This window comes from Mustelus asterias, chromosome 2 (assembly GCF_964213995.1).
Source record: "Mustelus asterias chromosome 2, sMusAst1.hap1.1, whole genome shotgun sequence".
Classification (NCBI taxonomy): Eukaryota; Metazoa; Chordata; class Chondrichthyes; order Carcharhiniformes; family Triakidae; genus Mustelus; species Mustelus asterias.
Window position 1 is genome coordinate 135,480,371 of NC_135802.1, and position 25,549 is coordinate 135,505,919.

Consider the following 25,549-nt stretch of genomic DNA (forward strand, 5'->3'; position numbering starts at 1 on the left):
TATAGTTAGGAAAGCCCACCCCACCAACACCTCTACTTTTTCAGGAGACTAAGGAAATTTGGCATGTCTGCTACAACTCTCACTAACTTCTACAAGTGCACCAAAGAAAGCATTCTTTCTGGTTGTATCACAGCTTGCTATGGCTCCTGTTCTGTCCAAGTCCGTAAGAAATTACAAAGGGTTGTGAAGAAGCCCAGTCCATCACTCAAACCAGCTCCGCGGCTCGCGCTCCGAAAGCTAGTGGCTTGTGCTACCAAATAAACGTGTTGGACTTTAACCTGGTGTTGTGAGACTTCTTACTGTGTTTACCCCAGTCCAACGCCGGCATCTCCACAACATGGCTACTCTCAAAAACAGCCAGCATAATCAAGGACCCCAGGCATACTCTCTTCCACGTTCTCCCATCAGCAGATACATGAGAACACCACTACCTGCAAGTTCCTTTCCAAGCCACTAGCCACCCTGACATTGTTCCTTCAATGTTGCTGGTTCAAAATCTTGGAATTCCCTTCCTAACAGTACTGTGTGTGTATCTTCACACAGATGGCAGAGGTTCAAGAAGGCACTCACTGCCACTTTTTCAAAGGTAATTAGGGATGGGTAATAAGTACTGGCTTTGTCAGTGACGCCCACATCCTATGAATGAATTTTAAAAAATTGATTCGTCTCACACTCTGGGTTTTTCTCCATAAACCTGAACTCTTTTTCCCCTTTAAGTATGTAATTTCTTTTTTAAATTTACAAGTGAATCTGCTTCCAACACCTAAAGTAATGCATATCTTCGGACTTGACTATTCCAATGCCCTCCTTGCTGATTATCCAACTACCATTCTCCTTAAATGTCTAGATCTTCCAAAACCCTGCTGCCCATATTCTAATCTGCATTGAGTCCCATTTACTCGTACTCCTTGCGTTCATTTGAAATGAATTGAAGGGAAATTGCATTTTACACCATGTGTTAAGATGATCTGAAATGCATTACTTGAAAGAGTGGTGAAAGCAATTTCAGTTGTACCCTTCAACGGGGAATTGGATAAATGCCTGAAGGGAGAACAATTGTAGGACATTGGAGAATGCAGCTACTTGAATCTGGCATAGGCATATTGATGCAAATAACCTCCTGTACTATTCTCAATGTAATACATTGTCTCTTAGGTAACACCTAATTTTAAAATTTGCATCCTTATTTTCACGTTGCTTCAGGATCGTGCCCATCCACATTTCTGTAACTTATTAAGCCCTGTCAACTTCTGAGATCTCTGTGGTCTTTCAATTCCAGCCTCTTGCATGTAACCGATTTTAATTGCTCCACCATTAGCAGCGCTGTTAGTTGTTGCTGGATTCCTGATCATCATAGCTCATTGCTTAAAACTTAACTCCTCATGCTCTCTGTTCTTTTCCCAGTACCTTCAATTACTATCCTTTGGTTACCAACCCTCTTAACAACAGTTTCTTGCTATTAACCCGATTAACCCGTCAAAATGACAAAAATATTGTTAGAGATTTGTTGGATCCATTTTTGTAACATTCTATTATTTGTGATAGGGAATGCAGTGATGTTAAAAAACTATCTTTTTGAAACTTTTATTTCTAATAGCTTTAATGAGATCACTTGGCTGGTACCATGAAATACACGTTAGAAGAAATTTCATTAAATTGAATTTCAGTTCTCAACGATACAAAACTCTTGCCTTTACAAAATCCAAGTTCAGAAGGACAAAATCTAGAACTTGTTTGTCCTCATCAGTGTTCACCTGGATTCAGTTTTAAGTTTTGTCCACCCACCATTATACTTCACTAAAACTCTTTGTGACAACACTGCAAACATGGAATATTTCAGCTTTACAATGTTATCTTTGGCAATGTGGCATCAACAATCAGCAAATACGATTTACTCAGTATTAAAGCAGTAGCCAATCTAACCATACTATGATGGAAATTGTGCAGGTATGTGATTAGTTAGCCACATATAATACACAGATGAAAGAATTGCAACTAAACCAAGTTAAGAGCTCATTCTAAAATTTGTGAGAACAGATTTTTAAATAACCAAGTTCAGAAAAAATGAGGCAAAATTCTGTTGGTTTGATGGGAATAGGTGGACGGGTTTGCTCTTTTGATTCCCAGTACACCATTAGAAATCAAGTGAGGTGATGGTAGCAGAGAAATGTAATTAAGTTCTCCCATTCAAATTTATGATCTATACTTTAATGCTCTGTGACAGAGCTCCAGGAAATGGGTGGTTTTGCTTGATCTGCTTTTGGCATTGCCAGCCTGGATTGTAATACTGGGTATGACGGCATTCATGGTTTGAAAGGCAGACAAGTTTTGCTTTTGACAGCCTGTGTACAATGCTATATGCACAAGTGGAAATGTGAATCAGGATTTCTTCAACTATGAGGACTGCTTATATTCCTGTAATTGATCAACATGTTAAATTTACAAGCACTTGCGGACACATTACCATCCTTTTAAATTTTTCTAACAATCCTTGATCTATGATTCTAATTGTTTATGGTGTATAATCAGTATACAGGTTGTGGGTTGAAATCTCACTTCAGAGGCCCTGTCTGTCTCTTAGCTGGATATGAAAGTTTCGCATGGTGCTATTTAAGAGCTGGGGTGACCTCCCTAGTGTTCTGGCAAATGTATATCCCTCTATCAACATCACTAAAAATCACATTTCTGTATATGTAAACTGGTCTGCGCATTTTGGCTGCTGGGCTTCCCATTTGGGTATGGAGGGTATTATATAAATGCAAACTTTTCTTCTATAAAAGAGAAACAGTTGTGTAAGTGCATGTTACATAATGATTAATTTAAATAAATTCAAAGCATTTGAATGTGACTTATTTAACAGTGGTTTTGTTAGCAGCTTTTTTCAAAACAATTAAACTATCTGCTGTGTTGTTGTTAGAGTGCGTGATGTGTTCAGAATTAGGATGTTCATCTCTGATGCAGATTCACAGGGTTTACTGCCTTTTGAAAGGTTGACCGGAAGAATTTAGTCAGTTTTCGTCTTAGTCTGACAGATTAACAATTGTCTCGGGGTGAATTTTAATTAGAAAATATAAATCTTTCCTCACGGTACCATATCACATGAAAGAGACCAGGGAAATGACTGTTTTAATCTAATAAAATGAAGTCATAATCATGTGATGTTCAGTGTTTGAATATTTCAATATTGTCAGTATGATTGAAAGATTGCAGGAGGTCCTCATTGTTCGTCGTGAAACTGAACTCTTAAGTAGTAGAAACCAATCTAGTGCCAGACAACTGATTAGAAGTATGATCAAATAAAAACTTTTAATAATATATTTCCTTTAATTAAATGTTCCAAGATGCTGCTCAGGAGCATTATGAAGCAAAATTAGGCACTGAGCTACATAAGGATGGGTGGGCAAAAGCTTTGTCAAAGAGGTAGAGTTTGATGAGCTTCTTGAAAAGAGAGAGCAGAGAGGCAGAGAGATTTAAAGAGGGAATTCTAGAGTTTGGGGCTTAGGCAGCTGAAGATAACCGCCATTTAAAAAAAAAAGTTTATTAGTGTCACAAGTAGGCTTACATTAAAGCTGCAATGAAGGTACTGTGAAAATCCCCTAGTCGCTACAGTCCGGTGCCTGTTCGGGTACACTGAGGGAGAATTTAGCATGGCCAATGCACCTAACCAACTCGTCATTTGGATTGAGAGGGGAAACTGGAGCACCCGGAGGAAACTCACACATGGGAAGAACGTGCAGACTCCGCACAGACAGTGACCCAAGCCAGGAATCAAACCCAGGTCCTTGGCATTGTGAGGGAGCAGTGCTAACCACTGTGCCATTGTGTTATGGCCCACTGGTGGAGCAATTAAAATTGGAGATGTTCAAGGGACCAGAATTAGAGGAACACACATATCTTGGGGCTGAAGCCAGAGCAGATTTGAACACAGGAGTGATTGGTGAATGGGACACCCTTGCAATGATGTGTTGAAGCTCCATTTGTCCCTCCAGATGTATATAAAAGATGCAATGGCACAATTTTAATACAGTAACAGTTTTAACAATACCAGGTTAAAGTCCAACAGGTTTATTTGGCAGCAAATACCATTAGCTTTCGGAGCGCTGCTCCTTCGTCAGATGGAGTGGAAATCTGCTCTCAAACAGGGCACAGAGACACAAAATCAAGTTACAGAATACTGATTAGAATGCAAATCTCTACAGCCAACCAGTTCTTAAAGATACAGACAATGTGAGTGGAGGGAGCATTAAGCACAGGTTAAAGAAATGTGTATTGTCTCCAGACAGGACAGCCAGCAAGCCCAGGAGGCAAGCTGTGGGGGTTACTGATAGTGTGACTGCGCTGTCGTGTGGAGTCGCTGAGCAGAAACTGATAGCCAAGTTCCGCACACATGAGGACGGCCTAAACCGGGATGTTGGATTTATGTCACACTATCAGTAACCCCCACAGCTTGCCTCCTGGACTTGCTGGCTGTCCTGTCTGGAGACAATACACATCTCTTTAACCTGTGCTTAATGCTCCCTCCACTCACATTGTCTGTATGTTTAAGAACTGGTTGGCTGTAGAGATTTACATTCTAATCAGTATTCTGTAACTTGATTTTGTGTCTCTGTGCCCTGTTTGAGAGCAGATTTCCACTCCATCTGATGAAGGAGCAGCGATCCGAAAGCTAATGGCATTTGCTACCAAATAAACCTGTTGGACTTTAACCTGGTGTTGTTAAAACTCTTACTGTGTTTACCCCAGTCCAACGCCAGCATCTCCACATCACAATTTTAATAAGCAGTGTAAATCTTCGAGTGTCCTGGCTAACATTTAACCCTTGATTAACATAACTGTCGTGGATTATCTGGTTATTCCTCTCATCCTGGTTTGAGACCTTGCAGTGTTCATTTTGCTGTGGAATTAAAACAATAACAACATTTCAAAAGTGCTTCATTGACCATGAAGCACTTTGGACTGCCCAAAGGTCATAAAAGTCACTATATAGATACAATTTCTTCCTTGGATCAGGAAGTTCTTTTGGCCTATATTTCTTGCTCACACATCGCTATCAGAAACAGATGAAAGTAATTAATTTCAGTGTTGTTTGAAAGATATTTGTGTTCCAAATGACTGTTGTGACAGCACTTCAAAATAGTTCTTGATGTGAGGGATTTCTGTATATTTCTGAGATGTGTTCAGATGCTATGTGACTGCTGTTGCAATCCCCATATGGACCATTAACGTTCAAAGTGATATTCAAAATGCCTGTTATTGGATGAAGCCACAAGATTTAAAGTAAAGTTTATTTATTTGTCACAAATAGGCTTACATTAACACCGCAATGAAGTTATTGTGAAAATCCCCTAATCTCTACACTCCAGCACCTGTTCGGGTACACTGAGGGAGAATTTGACATGACCAATGCACCTAACTAGCACATCTTTCGGACTGTGGGAAGAAACCGGAGCACCCGGAAGAAACCCACGCAGACACGGGAAGAATGTGCAAACTCTGCACAGACAGTCACCGAAGCCGGGAATCGAACCCGGGTACCTGGCGCTGAGCTGCAGCAGTGCTAACCACTGTGCCGCCCCCATAATCATTTATACAAACGATTTGCTATATTGGGGTCAAACAAAGAGCTCGCTAACTAAACATTACCTTAGGTTACTAGTTATATTTTACAATTAAAAATAAACATAGTCACTTGTACTTTAAAACGGAAATCCTCAACTGAACCTTACCCTTTTCATTTTGACTCTCCACTACTCCTTTCTTCTCAAACTCTTTGGCATTGATGAGGCTCTTGAAGGTTTCTTTGCTTCCTGGGACCAAGACAAAATACAGCAGCTCTCAGGAATTCACTTTGATTCTCCTCAGTTTGTCTGCTAACATCTGTTTAAAGTTTATTTATTATTGTCACAAGTAGGCTTACATTAACACTGCTTTGAAGTTACTGTGAAAATCCCCAAGTCGCCACACTCCAGCGTCTGTTTGGATACATTGAGGGAGAATTTAGCATGGCCAATGCACCTAACCAGCACGACTTTCGGACGTCTTTCAACAACTGTAATAAATAGTTGGAGAGATTGCCTTGAGTTGTCCTCTAGGAAGAACTGTCAGCAGGAAAGCTTTACACATTGTAGAAGTCTGCCTATCATGGCAGAGCTGGACATTGAATTCAGAGTGGATGAGCTTTGCTATGGCCAAAGTTTGAGGTGCTGTAGCTATACTGTCTGAACTCATCAAGTACGGGAAACCAACACACTTGCAGCATCTGCACTCACTTTATCTCTACTGGAGGGAGGGGGCAGTGCCCCAGGATATGCATAATGCAAAGATTGTGACCTCTTACACGAACAAGTGATTGTAATAACTATTCAGGCATCTCCCCACTGAGAATTGTGGGGAAAGTATTTGGCAGTGTTTGTCAGACTGCAGAACCTGGCTGAAGTCATCTTCCCCAAATCCAAGTATGTTTTTAGATCTGGAAGATCTACAACTGATGTGTTCTTCTCCGTCCGGTAGCTGCAAGAGAGATGCCATGAATAAAGGACACTGCTATAAATTGCCCTTATTGATTTCGCCAAGGCATTCGACCATGTCAGCAAAGGAGGGTCTGTTTAAGCTGTTGAAGAAAATTGGCTGCCTGCCAAAGCTGCTCAGTGTGATCTCTCCTTTCCATGACAACATAATGGGTAAGATTAATTATGAAGGAGTAACATCAGAACCTTTTGAGATCTGCAGTGGGGTTGAAACAGGCTTGTGTTCTGACATCAACATTCTTTGGTATATTCTTCTCTTTGTTGCTGTCATAAGGTTTCAGATCATCTACCAAGGGAGCCTACTTGCATACCAGAACTGACAACTTTTCTCTCCTCGGATCCAGGATAAAGGTATGCCAAGTTCAGATCAAAATGTTGCTGTAGCTTGATGATGGCACACTTGTGTTCCATATTGAGGAACATCTTCAGAGGCCAGTGGACAGACTCGTTCTTGCCTATAGACTTTTGTCTGATCATTCACATCATGAGGACAAATGCCATGGTCCAGGATGTTGCTGTACTATCTATTAGCTTTGACATTGTGATACTGGAGGTTGTAGGTAGCTCCACAGTCACCAGCAATCTGTTATTTGATGCTGAAATCAACACACGCATTGCAAAAGCTGCAGCTGTTACGTCCAAGCTGAGTAAAAGAATATGGAACATCAGCAACCTGACTGAGAACATCAAACACTGAGTCTACGAAGCTTGCTTCTGCAGCACATTCCTACACAGTAGTGAGACATGAACAACATATGCTTAGCAAGAGAAAAGGATGAACAGTTTCCATCTTTTCTGTCTTAGATGTGTCCTTGGCATCTCTTGGCAGGACAAGATCTCCAACTCTGAGGTCCGATTCGATCAGCATACCCTGATTGTTAAACCAGCGACATTTGCGCTAGCTTGGCCACATTTATCAGATGGATGGCTGCCATATATCTAAAGATCTTCTGTATGGTGAACCGACCACTGTGTCACAACCACCTGGGTGTCCATACCTGCGTTTCAAGGAACCCGAAAGTGGGATAACAAAATGGCAGGCATTGTTACTGACAACTGGGATAGTTGCTGTCAGCTGTGACTTCTGGAGGCTGACTGTTTTGAAGGTCATTAGCGGAGGTGAACAGAAATGGAAAACTCAGCAGCCTGATAAGAGGGCCTGGAGAATCATCCACCATCTCAGACCACTGTCATCCTCTGCAGCCTAAGCAGCAGAGACTGCCATGCCAGGATGAAGCTCCTCAGCCACATGTGGTGATGCTCAAAAAGAATTAACCACTATGGAAGCCTGCCACCCCAGCCATTCGTTCTAAAATCAATGTTTTTCTTAATATATATTGATGACCCAGACTTGAATGTGCAGGACACAATTTCTAAGTTTGTAGATGACACAAAACTTACTGTGAAGAAGATAGTGATAGTCTTCAAGAGGCCATACAGGTTGGTGGAATGAAAGTGCAAGTTTATTTATTAGTCACAAGTAAGGCTTACATTAACATTGCAATGAAGTTACTGTGAAATTCCTCTAGTCACCACACTCTGGCGTCTGTTCGGGTCAATGCACCTAACCATTTCAAAATGGAATGGGACTGCATTTCAAAATGGAATGGGCCAACAAGTGGCAGGTGAAATGTGATGCAGAGAAGTGTGGATTGATACATCTTGGAAGGAAGAATGAGCAGAAGCAATATAAAATAAAAGGTGCAATGCTGCAGTAACAGACCCATAGGGTTGGTTATATGTGCACAAATCTTTGAAGGTGGCAGGATAGATTGCAAAAGTGGTTAGGAGGGCATATAGGATCATAGCTTTTATAAATGGCTACATCAAGCACAAACACAAGCAGGTTTTGATGAACCTTTGTAAAACACTGGTTTGGCCTCAGTTGAATATTGTGTCCAGCTCTGGGCACCATACCTTAGGAAGGAAGTGAAGGCATTAATTAGGGTGCAGAAAAGATTCACGAAAATGGTTCCAGGGATGAGGGATATGGATAGATTGAAGAAGCTGAGCTTGGTCTCCTTTGATAAGTGAAAGCTGAGAGGAGATTTGTGTTCAAATTTTCATGAGGGATCTATACAGAGGAGATAGGAAGAAACTATTCCTATTGGCAGTAGACTTGAAAACCAGGGGACACCAAAATAAGGTGAAAAAGAGAACAACCAGCAGTGACACAAGGAAAGTCATTTCTGCACAAAAGTAGTGAAGATCTGGAACACACAATCTGAGTGTAGTGAAGGCTGATTCAATTGTGGCTTTCACAAGGCAATTGGATAAGCAGCTGAGGAGAATAAATTTGCAGGGATATGGGGAAAGGGTGGCAAAATGGGACTAGCTGACTTGTTCCCACAGAGATGCAGCACTGATGTGACAGGCCGAACGTGACCTCCTGTACTGTAACCATTCTGTGATTCAATTATTACAAGTGTGATCCCATGTTGCTTGTAGTTTGCCACTTCACCTCTTGTTTCATTCCTACTCCAGCTCCTCTGTTTTTGGATCCTATACTGTTCAGGTCAAGTTCAATACAAGTCCTAAGAATTGTTATCAATTCCCTGGACATCCTTCAAGCTATTCACTTTATCCAATTTTCTTTAAAAGGATAGGGGTGTAAATGGAGTTCTTTTGGTGTCTAGGGTGGAGGAAGATTAGGTTTTTTAGAATACAGTTCTATAGGGTGCTTCGCTGCTGGAAAGGGAGGTTTCATCAAACATGTTTGAGATGTTCACAACTGTTTGATGAAAGCGAGGTCTGCAAGGTGAATAAGGATGACGAGGTTAAAGCTTTGTATCTGAATGCATGTAGCATTCAAAACAAAACAGATGAACTGATATTGCAAATTGAACTATTATGTAGACATGGCTGCAGGATGGCATAGCTTGGGACCTGAATGTTGAAGGGTATATGACTTCTAGGAAGGATAGGAAGTTAGTAAAAGTGGAGAGGTGGTTATATTAATTAAAGATAATAGCACAATGGAGGGGGCGGGAGGTGACCTAAGTTCAGGAAACCATGATACAGAAGCAGTTTAGGTAGAGATGAGGAATGTTAACGGCAGGAAATTGCTTGTGGGAGTGGTGTATCGGTCTCCTAACAGTGATCACATGGTCAGACAGGGTATCAAACAAGAACCGGTTGTGAGTTTGTCAGAAAGGTGTGATGATTATCATGGCGATTTGAAGGAACCAGATGGGAAAAGGTAGTGCAGATGATGAATTCATAGAATGTTTTTGGAATCATTTCATAGATCGCATTTTGAAGCCAACTGAGGAGTAGGCTATACTAGACCTGGTATTGTTTAACAATATAAAATTTATTAATTACCTCATCGTTAAGGTGCCCCTAGGTAGGAGTGATCACAATATGGTTGAATTTTACATTCAGTTTGAGGAGAGAAGAGTGGGTCTGAGACTAGTTGTTTAAACTTAAATCAGACCGTGAACTGGCAATTTAGGTTAAGGGTAGGTCAATAGCGATGTAGTGGCAGACATTTAAGGAGACATTTCAGAATATGCAGAATAGATGCATTTCAGTGTGAAAGTAAAATTCCCCTCTTCAACTTATTAAACATTCCTTTTTTTAACCTTGCCTTTTGTCTTTAGTTCTGTTTCAAAGCTAAAAATTACCCTCTGGTTTTGTGTTTCTTCCAAAACATTTTTTTTCAGTACCAACAGACCTGCTGTGTATTTCCAGCATTTTCTATTGTATTTTAGATTTTCACTTTGTTTTTGTTAGTATTGTCCAGACAGCTTAGCTTTTTGATTTAGAGTAAACAGAACATTTGGCTGTTTATTGATTCCTTATGAAATATTTGATGCTACTCTCAAAGTGTTGACATTTGCAATATTTTGTGTTTAACTTCTATAACTGAAATGTGTTCAGTGCCAGTTGACTCCAAAAAAAATCTGTGTCTTTTAAAGCTTATTCATCAGATCACTTTCAGCTAAAACTAGCCAGAAACTAATATTGCTCTCTGTCCCTTGAAAGATACCGCATACCTGTGTTTGGGATGGGGGCGCGGGATTGCTGTGAAAGAAAGCTGTGCATTTCTCAAGTGTGTTTTATGACTTCAGGATGTCTAAAAGCACTCGAGGGTAGCCACTGTTATAGGAAACGTGGCAGCCAATTTGCACACAGTTAAGTTCCCACAAACACAGTAAAATAAATGATCTGATGAGTGGTTTTAAGTGGCAGATGAGGCATAAATTTTGGCTGGACACTGGGAGAGCTCCTGTGCTGGTCTTTCAGTAGTGCCTTTCCAATCACCTGAGAGAGCAGAAGGGCTTCAGTTTAATGTACCATCGAAAGATGGCACCTTCAACAGAATAACGTTCAGTACTGAACTGAAGTGTCATCCTAGCTTTTGTGCTCCAGTTTCTTAAGTGAGACTTGAACACAACTTTCTGACTCAAGATTGCTGGGTGGGTAATGTCAGGATTGGGGTTCGTCGGTGTGGCACAGATCATTAAACTCTTGATCAGTAGGAAAGATTGGGCACTTGACCAAGCTACCAGAAACTAATCAGCACTATTAGGACCCTTATGCAGTGGGAACCTACACCTTTGGGGTAGGGATGGGGTAAATTCTGTTGGCCATCTCCTTTCAAACTATCAGGCAGAGGACGTTCCTTTCACCCCCATGAAGCTGAAGTCCCTTGCATTGTGAATGAACTAGTGCTTCTATTAGGTTGCTGTAGTGGGTGATGAAACTTTTCCTGCACACTGCCTCTTGTTAGTGCAGGGCCAACTTGTTGAAACATGTAAAACCTCAGCATAGACTGGGCATCTTGAAGCACTTACTACCCATATGTGTGCTCTGGTGAACCATAAAGTTTCTGCAGATTTCAAATTCTTGGTGCAGACCGATCATTCAAAAGTGCTTCCCTCCTGAGCACGTGTGCTAGTGGATCTTCAGGTCAGTAGAGATGACATAGCTCTCTTTCATTCATTTATTGTCAGCGTAGCCTTTGTGAAGGCCATTGGTACTATTTTGCTTATTTTCTGGCTTTCTTTAATCCATGTCTCAATGTTATCCACCCATCCAACTTTTCTTATTCCTCTTCTGTTTTTACCCTTAATTCTCAAATTTGTTGTCAGGACAAATCTCTACCTACACGTGAATGGCTTTTACCAGTATTGAGACAGAAGGTCTGGTTCAAATTGGTCCTGCAAATCAGGTGGCAGTGATGAAATGTGTCCTTGGCAGCCATTTCATTCTGCTTCCCCATCTGGCTCTGACAGTTTCAATGAGTCATCAGCTGGAACCTTGGCAGAATAAGTAGTTTCCAGGATTTCTGTCATGTCTCTTAGCTGAAACCACTTCTCAACGGCGTCTGCTCATATAAGAGTGCAATGTGAATTAGCTAAATTTGAGTTATTGCTGGGCATTCACTCAGTTGAAATAAACATTGTATTTGTTTTTTTACGCACCCTTTGATAGGATGTGGGTGCCGTAGATTAGCCAGCACTTATTGCCCATTCCTAAGTGCCCTTCTGAAGGTGGTGATGGTGAGTCGCCGTATTGAACTGTTGTCGTCCATGGGGTTTTGGTTGTACCCACCGTGCATTTAGGAAAGGAGTTCCAGAATTTTGAACCAGGAACAGTAATATAATTCCAAGTCAGGATGTTGTGTGGCTTGGAGAGGAACTTGCAGGTAGTGAACTTCCATGTACCTGTTGCCGTTGCCCTCCAAGGTGGTAGAGGTCATGTGAATGGAAGGTGTTGTCGAAGGAACCTTGGTGAGTTGCTGAGATGACTGATAGCTTCGCTCTTCGGTCTGTTGCTCTTTGGATCTGACGGTTATAGGGAAGGAGCACTGCACAATACAATCACCAGAGCCTGTCCAGATTGCTCATGTACCACATAAGTGAACCCTGTGTTTTTTAACCGATTACATGCAATTTTCTCATTTGCTTCATTCAGCACACTGTAGTTGATTTAATGATGTGTTTTAATAAGATCACCTCTTGTTCTTTCAGAGTTCAGGGAATATGGATGTTGTTTACATAATCCCTCTTTATAGGACAGTTGCCTCATCACAGGAGTCAGTCTAATGAATCTTTATAGTCTGCCATCCAAGGCTAGTGTATCTTTCCTTTAGTAGATGAAAAGAAAAGTGTACAGAGTACTCCATATGCAGTCTCAACAAAGCTGCTGTACAAAAGCAGTAAGATTTCTTGATAAACAGGCGAATTTTACCGTCCCGCCCATCACAGGAATTGGAGCGGAAAATCCCCCCCATAAACTCCAGTCCCTTTGTAATACAGGTTAACGTATTATTTATTTTCCTAATTGCTTGATGTACCTGCATGTTTGCTGTTTGCGAATCATGTACATGAACAACCAAGTCCCTCTGAATACCAACATTTCTCAAACCTTCACAGTTTAAAAATATCTTGCCTTTCCATTTTTCCTTCGTGTGGATAATGACACAATTCCCCACCTAGTATTCCATTTACCATGTTCTTGCCCACTCACTTAACCCATTTATATCCCTTTGTGTCCTCTTTGTGTCCTCCTCAAGCTTTCCCAACTAACTTTGTGTTGCCAGCAAACTTGGATGCAATTGCTTTGGGCACCTCAACTAAATAATTGATATAGATTATAAATAGCTGTGTTCCTTGCTGTACCTGGCTAGTTTCAGTCTGCCAATCCTTTTTATTATCTGTTTTTTCCTACTTTTTTTCTGTCCTCAGCCTATGCTACCTAATGCCATGAACAGTAAGACCAGAGAACAGACCCTGCTGAAAGTTCAGAAAATCAGAAGTTAGGCTCTAAATTAAAAAGTAGGACTTTAAGTCTTAATTCTTGGATTATTGGCAGAGCCACATGCAAATTGACGCGGGAGCATAAACACGTGGCTGAAGGGCTGTTGTGGGGGAAAATGATTCCTTTTCATGAGACACTGGTACCAGACCTGGGATTGGAGCTGTACCATTAGGATAGGTGCTACCTGACCCAGGATGTCATGTGTCCTGGCGGAAAGGGGAAACGGATGTGGCAAAAGGCTTTAAACCACTAAGGCCAGGAGAAAGAATGAAGGGAGGGCATTGAAGGCATTGGAATAAATACAAGTTAATAGAACAGGGGTTGAAAATATAGTTTAACTTAAAGTGAGAGGAAATCCTGTTTAAAAAATAGTTAAAATGCCTGTAGAGCAATGCAAGTGAAATGGGAGGGTTCGGCAGAGGGTCAGTCAATATTCAGGAGGGACAGCAATAAATTACAGAAGAACTTGTCGAATGGATAAACAATTGACAAATGAAATTCCGCACATAAATATGAGGTATGAACGTGATGGAGACAATAGGGAAGTCACTTCGGTACTTGGAAGATGCAAGTTGAAGTGGGGTAGAGGAACAAAGGGATCTTGGAGTATGAATACATCCATCACTAAAAGTTGCACTACAGGTTAGCAAGACCATAACAAAAAACTAGGCTTCATTTCAAGAGGAATAGAATTGAAAATCAAGCAAGTTAAATCTGTATCGAATCTTGGTGAGACCACATTTAAAACAATGTGTAGTTCTGGTTGCTATATTATAGAAAGTATATTGAGGCAGTGGAGAGGATGCTGAGAAGATTTAAAAGGATGATACCAGAATTGTATGGGTATACATATCAGGAAAGGATTGACAGGGAGGGCCTCTTTTTTTTGCTTGAAAAAAGGCTGAGGTGATTAATAAAGGTGTTTAAAGACATGGAAATTTTGATGGAGCAGATACAGTGAGAATGTTTCCTCTTGTGGAGAAGAGCATAACTGGAGGCCATCAATATAAGATAACCACCAAAAAATCAAGTAGGGAATTCAGAAGAAATAATTTTTCCTGAAGAGTGGTCAGAATGTGGAACTTGCTGCCACAGAGAGTGGTTGAGGCGAAGAGAACCGATTCATTTATGGACAAGCATATGAAGGAGAAGGGAATAGGTGCTTACAATGGTAGAAAAAAGGGAAGGAGACACGAGTGGAGGATAAACACAGGCATGGACAGGTTGGGCCAAATGACTGTGTGGCCAGCATTTATTGCAAACCCCTAAAAGCCCTTGAGAAGGTGAACCACCTTCTTGAACTGCTGCAGTCTCTTGGTATAGGTACACTCAGTTAGGGAGGGTGTTCCACAGTTTTGACCCAGTGATGATGAAGCAATGGTCATGTAATTCCAAGTCAGGATAGTGTGTGACTTGGAGGAGAAATTGTACATGGTGGTGTTCCCGTAGTCTGCAGCCTGATTTTCTACGAATGGAGATTTTGGATTTCGAAGCTTCTATTGAAGGAGACTTGATGACGTGCTGTAATTGATCATGCAGTTGGTGCACAATGTAGCCACTGTGCACCGGAGTAGGAGAATGTGAATGTTTAAGGTGGTGGATGGGTACAGATCAAATGTCTGCTTTGTCTTCAATAGTTCTGCTTGCTTAGTGTTTTTGAGCTATATTCATCCAGGCAATCTGTCACACTCCTGATTGTGCTTTGTAAATGGTGGACAGGCTTTGGGGAGTCAGGAGGTAAGTTACTGCCGGCAAAATTCTAAGCCTCTGACCGGCTCTTGAAGCCACAGTATTTATATGGCTGGTCTAGTTCACTTCCTGGTCAATAGTAACTCCTTTTGATGTTGATGGTGGGGAATTCAGGTCAGGTAATGCTGTTGAACATCATGGGGAAATGGTTAGATTTTCTCTTGTTGGAGACTGTCAATGCCTGGTACCTCTACAGTCCAAATGTTATTTGCCACTAATCAACCCAAACCTGAATTGTTCAGGACGTGCATATGGACATTGGACTGTTTCCCTATTTAAGGAGTTGTGAATGGTACCAAATGTTGCAATCAACAGTGAACAACCACACTTCGGACCTTATGTGGAAGTAGAAATCATTGATGAATCAGTTGAAGATAGTTGGGCTTGGGACATGAACCTGAGGGATTTCACAAGGCTGAGATGATTGCCTCTAACAACCATAACCACCTTCCTTTTGTGCTAGACATAACAGCAACCAGTGCAGAATATTTCTCCTAATTTACATTCAATTTTCCGAGGGCTCTTTAATGCTACAGTTGGTCAAATGCTGCCTTGATTTCAAGAGCAAACGCTAACACCTCTGGACTCGTGTCATATTTTGACAATGGCTAAAATGATGTTTGGAGTTCTGCCAGAACATGAACTGAGTATCGGTGAACAGGTTATTGTTGAGTAAGTGTTGCTTGATGGGAGTATTGATAACACCTCCCAACACTTTGCATTTAGGATTGACAGTAGCCGAATGGGGCAGTAATAGGATGGTTAAGATTTGTCCTGTTGTTCTTGAATGGGGCATAGCTGAGCAATTTTCCACATCATCTGGCAGATGCCATTGCTGTAGTTGCACTGGAATAGCTGGGCTAGGGGCAGGCTATTTCTGGAGCGCAAGTCTTCAGTGCTACAAATGAGTATGTTGGAACCATAGAATTCCTACAGTGCAGAAGGCCACTGTGCCACCAAACTGCCCAATGTTGTTGTTGGCCTTGGCTAAATGCACTGAGTACTGCGATTTCTTTATACCGGTTTGATGAATAAATTTGACTGAAGACAGGCATCTGTGATGGTGGGAACCTCAGGAGGAGACTGAGATGCATCATACACTCAGGACTTCTGACTGAAAATAGTAGCAGGTGCTTCAGCTTTGCCTTCTGCTGGGCTGCACCATCACTGGTTAGAATGTTTGTGGAACCGTCTCTTATTAGTTGTTTAATTGTCTACCACCATTCATGATTGGATGTGGCAGCATTGCAGAATTTTGATCTGACTCATTAGTTGTGGAATCACTTGGCTCTTCTGCTGCTTTCACACAATCACAGAATTTGCATGTATCGAGTTCTGTGTTGTAACTTCACTAGGTTGGCATTCCATTTTTAGGTATTCCTAATGCTGATCTTCGCATGCTGTCTCTTACTCCTCACGGACAAATGCATCTGTGCCAGGTAGATTGGTGAGGACAAGGTTAAATAGGTTTTTCCCACTTTTTGGCTTTCACACCCATTCTGGTAGATACGCCCTTCAGGACTTGGGCAGCTTGGTCAGTAGTGACATTACTGTTGGTGATGAACATTGAAGTCCCCACCGAGAGTACATTCTGTGACCTTGCTCCACTCAGTGCTGCTTCCAACTTGTATTCAACACAGGGGAGCTCTTGATTCCTCAGTTAAGGAAGGGCAGTGTGTTGTAATCAACAGGTTGTTTTGTTGCTGATGTTTGATTTGATACCATGAGACTTCATGAGGTTCAGTGTCAATATTGAGGACTCCCAGGACCATTCTCACTCTACCATCATCTCTGGTACGTCTGTCCTGCTGGTGGAACAGTACATAATAAGAAGTCTCACAACACCAGGTTAAAGTCCAACAGGTTTATTTGGTAGCAAATACCATAAGCTTTCGGAGCACTGCTCCTTCGTCAGATGGAGTGGAAATCTGCTCTCAAACAGTGCAAACAGACAGAATCAAGTTGCAGAATACTGATTAGAATGCGAATCCTACAGCCAGCCAGGTCTTAAATGTTCAGACAATGTGGGTGGAGGGAACATTAAACACAGGTTAAAGAGATGTGTATTGTCTCCAGACAGAACAGCTAGTGAAATTCTGCAAGTCCAGGAGGCAAGCTGTGGGGGTTACTGATAATGTGACATAAATACAACATCCCGGTTTAGGCCATCCTCATGTGTGCGGAACTTGGCTATCAGTACATACCCAGGTATAGAGATGGAGGAGTCTGGGGTATTAGCTGCAAGATATGATCCAGTGCTTGTGACTATGTCAGACTGTTAGTAGACAAGTCTGTGGGACAGTTCTCCCAGTTCTGTCACAAGTCCTGAGATGTTAGTGAGGCAGTCTTTGCCAGTTCGCCTCGACAGGGTGGACGTTTTTGGTGCCTAGGCCAGTGCCCAGTGCTTTGACTTTATTAATATTTATCTTTTCTGTAGCAGTTTGATACAACTGAGTGGCATGCTAAGTCACTTCACGGGGCAGTTAAGAACTGACCACATTGCTGTAGTTCTGGAGTCACTTGTTGGGTATAAGGGCAGTAGATTCCCTTTCCAATGTGATTGTAAACCAGATGGTTGTTATGACCATCTGGTAATTTCATGGTCACCATTACAGAGACTAGCTTTTTATTTCAGATTAAGAAACAGAATGAATGTGTTATTTTGCTGCTTTTGTTTTTTTCGTAGAAGTATTATTTGCTGTTTATTGTGTAAGTTGGCTATTTCCTTAGATAACCATAATATTATAAAAACATTTCACTAGATGCAGCACACTTGAGGTGTGAGGAAGTTGGATACTGTTTTCTGCTGTTATGACCTGGAGCTCTGAAGAATTTTCTGTCTGTCTAGTACCAGGTTTAAGGACATTTTCTCATGGCAAGATAAGAACTTGGAATGGGAGAAGCAGTATCCAGGTTTTCTGGTCTAGGTAGGAACCAGTGACATGGATGGGACTAGAAATGAGCTTCTCTTGAGGAAGTTTTGAGGAGCTAGGGTTGCAATTAGTAAATAGAACTGAAACTGGGTCCTTGAGGCTGTGAGGCATAATGCTAGCCAGTGTGCTGCCACCTAAGGTTCACATTTTTACTCCTGTTTAAATCCCTCCATGGCTATCCTCCCCCTATCTCCATTCCCCCCGCCCCCCCACTCGCTCTTGTTTTCTTAATGCCTTCTGATAGTTCTTCCTTTGTTAAAATCCAGGTATAGAAAGAATTAGATTTGCGAAATGCTGTAATTGAAGGAATTGGGAGAATGACAGAGTGCCAGCTTGAATTAAGGGAGAGAAGTGTTAATGCAGTTATGAGCATGGAAGAAAAAAACTTTCATCATTTATGTCTTAAACATTGTAAAGTACTTAGCATGCAGTGATTCACCATTGTTTTGTTTGCATATAGCGCAATTCCCACAAACTACAGTGAAAATAATGACCCATTTAGCTTTTTAAAATGATTTACCAGGAGTGTTATTTCCCAGTATTTTGAGGGAATTTCCTGCTTCTCTTTAAATAGCCCATCTTTAATTTTGACCTGAACCAGGGTCTTGGTTTGATGTAGGTAAAGGATGGATAATATTGCACACCTTGAAACATTGCCCTGGAATTTCGACCTAGGTTGTGAGTTTGAATACTGGTAGAAGTTTAAAAACCACACCCTTCTGATTCAGAGGTGAATTCTACCATTTGAATTATGCTGACATCTGAGACACAGAATAGCAGCATAAACTGGGACCAAGGAAGATGCCATAAGTACCTCTATAATTATTAGTCAGTATTTGCAACTTTTCTACGTTGCAACATCACCGAATAGGCTTTGCCAATCTGGTGCATTCCATCAAAGTAATTTGGCAGTGTTTTATTGTATCATTTGCCAGGTTATGCAGTTCATAACAGAACTAAATTTGAACATTTGGAAAAAAAATTATTTTGTTTGAATTTTGTGAAGCAAATTGTGGTGATAAATTTAGCCTGTGAATACTTGTATTCATAAAATAGTAGGATGTAATAATTATGAAGAATTTGGTAAAGGGTCTGCTTTAATTTGGTTTGTAAGCATTGTGGACATAAACGTTAGGATTGTCCACTTTGTTTCTAAACTTCACGAGATTTAATAAAGGTAAATATACTATCAGATTTTTAAAGAAGTGCTAAATTAGTATTGAAGCTGTAATTTTCTTGACCCAATTAGCTACGCTGTATGTGAAATATTCTAATTCAATATCCTATTATTTACACTTCAGGAGAGCTCAAGAACAAAATAAAAAGGTGGTAGTTGCTGGATGTGTTCCTCAAGCCCAACCACGGATGGACTATATTAAAGGGTTGAGCATTATTGGGGTAAGAAAATGTTTCCAATACATCACCTGAAAAATTCAGCTCTTCAAGAAGTTTACATTGGTTCCTGAATATTTGAGTTGGATTCGTGTGCTTTGTCCGAGGTGTATCAGTGTTGTAAAATGCTAGAAAATTGGCAAATTGAGTCTTCTGATTGAAAGGACAAATATTTTTGCAGTGTTACATGCAATCTATGATTTCTCTAATTTGTCATCTAACATGGAAAAAAAACATCGCTGTGATTTGTTTGTTCCTTTTTCGCATTTTTAAACTTCATGGAGGAATTTTAACTTCCTAAGAATTGGTGGATGAGAGTTGGGAAGGAATGAAAATTTGTCAAAATTTCAAGCATGATTGCAACTGCCTCCTATGCAACCCTTGTCTGGGTTTAATGGAGATGTGTTTGGCTGTGTGCAAGAAACCTGATCACTAGAGACAACAAAATCACTAGAACAAGCATATCAGTAATAACCACAAACGCAAACGCAAACTACAAACACAAACGGCACAGTGGCACAGAGGTTAGCAGTGGCACAGAGGTTAGCACTGTTGCCTCACAGCGTCAGGGACCCGGGTTCAATTCCGGCCTCGGGTGATTGTCTCTGTGGAGTTTGCACATTCTCCCCATGTCTGCTTGGGTTTCCTCCAGGTGCTCCGGTTTCCTCCCACAGTCCAAAGATGTGCAGATTGGCCATGTTAAATTGACCCTTAGTGTTAGGGGATTAGCAGGGTGAATATGTGGGGTTACAAGAAAAGGACCTGGGTGGGATTATGGTCGGCGCAGACTTGATGGGCTGAATGGCCTCCTTCTGTACTGTAGGGATTCTATGAATCTGCAGATGTTGTGCACCATGCTGAGCCCACCTGCCAACATCTGCCAACATGGCTCATTGCCACATGGAAAAGATGTCCTGGATTGTATCTCCTTAATCACTTCATGCAGCATCACACCCACTTCAACAAACATCAAGTTGGGATCTATGCTGTTCTATCAGAGGGAGCCGGAGTGATTACATTTGGGCGGCACGGTAGCACAGTGGTTAGCACTGCTGCTTCACAGCTCCAGGGTCCCGGGTTCAATTCCCGGCTCGGGTCACTGTCTGTGTGGAGTTTGCACATTCTCCTCGTGTCTGCGTGGGTTTCCTCCGGGTGCTCCGGTTTCCTCCCACAGTCCAAAGATGTGCGGGTTAGGTTGATTGGCCAGGTTAAAAAAAAATTGCCCCTTAGAGTCTTGGGATGTGTCGGTTAGAGGGATTAGCGGGTAAGTGTGTGGGGGTAGGGCCTGGGTGGGGTTGTGGTCGGTGCAGACTCGATGGGCCGAGTGGCCTCCTTCTGCACTGTAGGGTTTCTATGATTCTATGAATGCTGGAAATCTGAAATAAAAACAAAAAAATGCTGGAAAAACTCAGTAGGTCAGGCAGCATTTGTGAGAGAAAATAGTTAACATCTCAGCTTGATGACTTTTCATCAGAACAGACCATTGACCTGAATCGTTAAGTTTGTATCTCTGCACCGATACATGATGTGCGGGTAGGTGAATTGGCGATGCTAAATTGCCCCTTATTGTCCAAAGATCTGTAGGTTGTGGGAATTATTATGGGGTTATGGGGCGGTGGGCCTGATTAAGACGCTATGTTGGAGAGTCAGTGCAGGCTTGATGGGCCGAATGGCCTCCTCCTGCACTGTAATAATTCTATGAAAGTCCCTTTCATCCTTGAAATCACCTTGTTCCAAACACCAGGATGATAGTGTGATTTGCCAAGTGTAATTTTAAAATATTTCTGTGCAAAACAGTTTTTGCAACAAGACCCTAATTGGCTAAAAGATTAATACAATGTTATTTAATGGTAGGACCTTGGGGAGTGGAACAGAGGGACCTTGGAGTTCAGGTGCATGGTTCTCTAAAGGTGGAGTCACAGGTAATAAGGCAGTGAAGAAGGCTTTTGGCATGCTGGCCTTCATCAGTCAGGGAATTGAATATAGAAGTTAGGAAATTATGTTGCAGTTGTACAGGACGTTGGTGATGCCACACCCAGAGTATTGTGTTCAGTTTTGGTCACCTTGCTATAGGAAAGATGTTATTGAACTGGACAGAGTGCAGAAGAAATTTACAAGGATGTTACCAGGACTCAACGGACTGAGTTATAGGGAGAGATTGGGAGAGACAGGCTAGGACTTTTTTCTTTGGAGCGAAGAAGACTGAGAGGGTGACTTTATAGAGGTGTATGAGATCGGGAGAGGCATGGATAGGATGAATGCACTCTATCTTTTTTCCAGGGTTGGGGAATTGAGAATTAGAGGGCACAGGTTTAAGTTAAAAGGGGAAAGAATTAATGGGAACCTGAGGAGCAACTTTTTTTTACACACAGGTGGTAAGTATGGGCGGCACGGTAGCACAGTGGTTAGCACTGCTGCTTCACAGCTCCAGGGTCCCAGGTTCGATTCCCGGCTCGGGTCACTGTCTGTGTGGAGTTTGCACATTCTCCTCGTGTCTGCGTGGGTTTCCTCCGGGTGCTCCGGTTTCCTCCCACAGTCCAAAGATGTGCGAGTTAGGTTGATTGGCCAGGTTAAAAAAAAAATTGCCCCTTAGAGTCCAGAGATGCGTAGGTTAGAGGGATTGGCAGGTAAAATATGTGGGGGTAGGGCCTGGGTGGGATTGTGGTCGGTGCAGACTCGATGGGCCGAATGGCCTCCTTCTGCACTGTAGGGTTTCTATGATTTCTATGTGGATTGAGCTGCCGGAGGAAGTGGTTGAGGCAGAGACATTGACAACATTTAAAAGGCATTTGGAGAGATACGTGGATAGGAAAGATTTTAGAGGGAGATGGCCCAAATGCAGGCAAATGGGGTTAGCTTAGATGGGCATTTTGGTCAGCATGGACCAGTTTGGGCCGAAGGGCCTGTCCCTGTTTAGTAGATTCTATGGCTAATTAAGCGGGACATTAATGTATGTATTTGTGTCTATGGGAATAATGGCTTAGTACAGCCATTATTCCCATAGCAGTACCCTGCCATTTATATCCTACCTACATGTTTATTGTTCAGGAAGCCTACCTTTATTGAGACTGAGATTTTCCAATTGGAACGTGGATGCAATCCATTTAAAATGAGTGGTTTGCTATTGATACAATTGGAAAACTTGCTTTTTAAGTTCTAAATGTAATAGAGAAGCCAGAGAGGAGATGAGATCATGCCTGATGTGAAATTGCTCTTGGCAAGTGGTTCAGTAACTTCCAGATGCTCTAATGATGTGATGGTATTTAATGTCACTGCACATCTTTGGACAGGAGCTAAGCTACGTGTTCAGGTTAAAGGTAGCATTACTTACATTTCTTTCACTGTAGGTGTCTGAAAAGAGAGAAAACAGCCCCTTCATCAGAACCTGTAATGTGTCTCACTTTCATCTGTTCTCCAATGAATATTAATCTTTTGAGCTTTTCTTTGTAAATTAGAAGCGATCTTATTAGAATATATAAGATTCGAGGGAGTTTGACAGGATTAGTTACTGAGAGGATGTTTTCCTTCGTGGGGGAATCTCGAACAAAGGGAGCACAGTTGCAGAATAAGGGGTCTCCCATTTAAGACCAAGCTGAGGAGGAGGAGTTGTTAATCTTTGGAACTCTTTTTCAGAGTATTGGAGGCTGGGTCATTGAATACATTCAAAACTGATTTAGACTGACTTTCAATCTACAAGAAAAGTGGAGTTAAGGACACATCAGCTCAGCCATTATCTTGTTGAAAGTGGAAAATGCCAACTCCTTTTCCCTCCAACCCTGTTCTTTCAGGTAGAATTTATTAGTTTGCTTGTGGAGATAGGATTTCATTCAAGAGTGAAAAGGAGATAGAACCAATTAATCAAGCTTTGCACGCAAAATAGTGGATAGTCGTGTCTTATTTTTCTCCTCCAGGCAAAGCTGCTCAACAGTACAGAGTGTTGAGGGATGATCTGCTTAAAATTATAAAGGGGTTTGATGGGAGTAAAGCTATTGTATGTGTGAGGCACATAATGTTAAAACTGGACCTGCGTCTTTCAGGAACTAAATTCGTGAGTTTTTTTCTCTCAGGATAGCGAACACCTGTAAGTCTTTGCCAAAAAGACTGTGGATGTTTGGTGTTAGGGCTTTCAACTCTGAAATTGCTGGATGTTTGTTGGGTAAGGGTATCAAGGGATATGGAGTTAAGTTGGACAAATAGTGCTGAGGTACAGTTTAACCATGATTTGATGAATGGCGGAGCAGGCTTGAATAGCGTAAGGCTCAAACCTGGCCTTTACTTATGCTCTTAGCCTGCAGTTCTCTTGAGAAAGATATCTTTTTGGTTGCACTGCACTTCCTACATGGAGCCTTGACATTCTTCAGGTGTGCTGTCTGGAACTGAATATTAATACTCCCGATGGCCAACGTACCCGAACAGGATGGATATTTGGGAGCCTTGTGTGGGCTCAATTGGTTGCACTCTTGCCCTGAGTCACAAGGTTGTGGGTTAACATTCTCCTCCACAGACATGAGCATAAAATCCAAGCTGACACTCCACTACAGCACTATGAAGAGTGCTACACTGACAGACTTTTCATTGAGAGCTTGCCCTTTCAGGTAACCATAAGAAGGTGGCACAGGGCGCAGTGGTTAGCATTGCTGCCTCACAGCCTTGGGTGACTGTCGATGGAGTTTGCGCGTTCTCTCCATGTCTGCGTGGGTTTCCTCTGGCACTCCAGTTTCCTCCCCCATTCCAATGATGTGCAGGCTAGGTGAATTGATCATGCTAAATTACCCCTTCGTGTCCAAAAATGTGTAGGTTAGCGGGGATAGGATAGTGGGGTGGGCCTGGATAAGATGATCTGTCAGAGTCAGTGCAGACTTGATGGGCTGAATGGCCTCCTACTGTACTATAGGGACTCTATGATATACTTTTTCAGGAATTAGCACAATCATTTGCCTATTTTTCATGTACTAATTATGTAATATAAATTGTTTTAAACAGGCATTTTAAAATTATTGTCTCCTGCACAAGTTTCCCAGAGCTCTGGGAAACTTGCCAGTGAAAAGAGGGCAAGATTGAGCATTGTTTAAATTTCAGGTCGTCTGATATCAATAAAACCTCAATCCTTCAATGCTTTGTCAGTTTCCTCTGGCAAACATTTTGTAGATAATTCTTATGAATTTAGGCTTTCAAACAGATGTTCAGGAGATGGAGAAAAGCCCTGAAATTATACAAGAAAATACTGGACTTTAAAAATAGACCCGAGTTGCATATTTTAAAAAATGGACACAAACATTGAAGATGGTTGAGAATATACGATTAGCCACTGACAGGAATGGGGCTGTAGGGGGTTTCTCTAAGGAACAATGGAACCCCTGCCTGTGCTTCCAGACAAGGAACCATTCAAAGACTGATTACCATCTCCAGGAAAGACAAAGGGACATAATAGTCCTTTTATTTCCAATACCCCTAGTATAATGGCTTAGTAAGAGTTTTAACAACACCAGGTTAAAGTCCAACAGGTTTATTTGGTAGCAAACACCATTAGCTTTTGGAGGGCTGCTCCTTCGACCAGCTTTCAGAGCCCTGCTCCTTCATCAGGTGAGTCACTCACCTGATGAATGAGCAGTGCTCTGAAAGCTTGTGCTACCAAATAAATCTGTTGAATTTTAACCTGGTGTTGTGAGACTTCTTACTGTGCCCACCCCAGTCCAACGCCGGCATCTCCGCATCATTTTTGGACTGTGGGAGGAAACCGGAGCACCCAGAGGAAACCCGCGCAGACATGGGGAGAACGTGCAAACTCCACACAAGCAGTGACCTGAGATCAGAATTGAATCCAGGTCCTGGCGCTGTGAGGCTGAAGTGCCAACCACTGTGCCACCGTGTCGCCCAGAGTACATTCTGGTCCTCTTGGAATGCACACATCTGGAGGTTAAAAGTCTGCTTGCTACCAGCCTGGGCTGGTCAATTGGTCTGTGTGTATGTAGAAGTTTTCCATGCACTGAAGGTGATACAATAATCAAGGAAATGCTCCTGCAAAGATAGCCAGCTTTTGCAGGAACATCTAAAAGTCTCTCATTCTTTAAAAGTTGATGAGCCAGCAGAGGATCGCAGCTCAAAAGGAACTGAAATCTCTATCAAACTACCAAACTACAGAACACCTGAATTAACCTGAGTTCTTCGAAAATGTGACTA

At 41.8% G+C, this 25,549-nt stretch overlaps 1 protein-coding gene across 2 annotated transcripts in view; it reads left to right on the top strand.

The window, feature by feature from the left end:
• Positions 1–25,549, top strand: part of cdkal1 (CDK5 regulatory subunit associated protein 1-like 1) — a 630,648-nt gene that overhangs the window by 94,598 nt on the left and 510,501 nt on the right. For both annotated transcript variants that reach the window (XM_078241916.1, XM_078241914.1), the window contains one exon: positions 19,279–19,375. In XM_078241916.1, coding sequence (XP_078098042.1) covers positions 19,343–19,375 — 33 coding nt within the window. In that variant the 5' untranslated portion in view covers positions 19,279–19,342. The remainder of the gene's footprint in view (positions 1–19,278; positions 19,376–25,549) is intronic.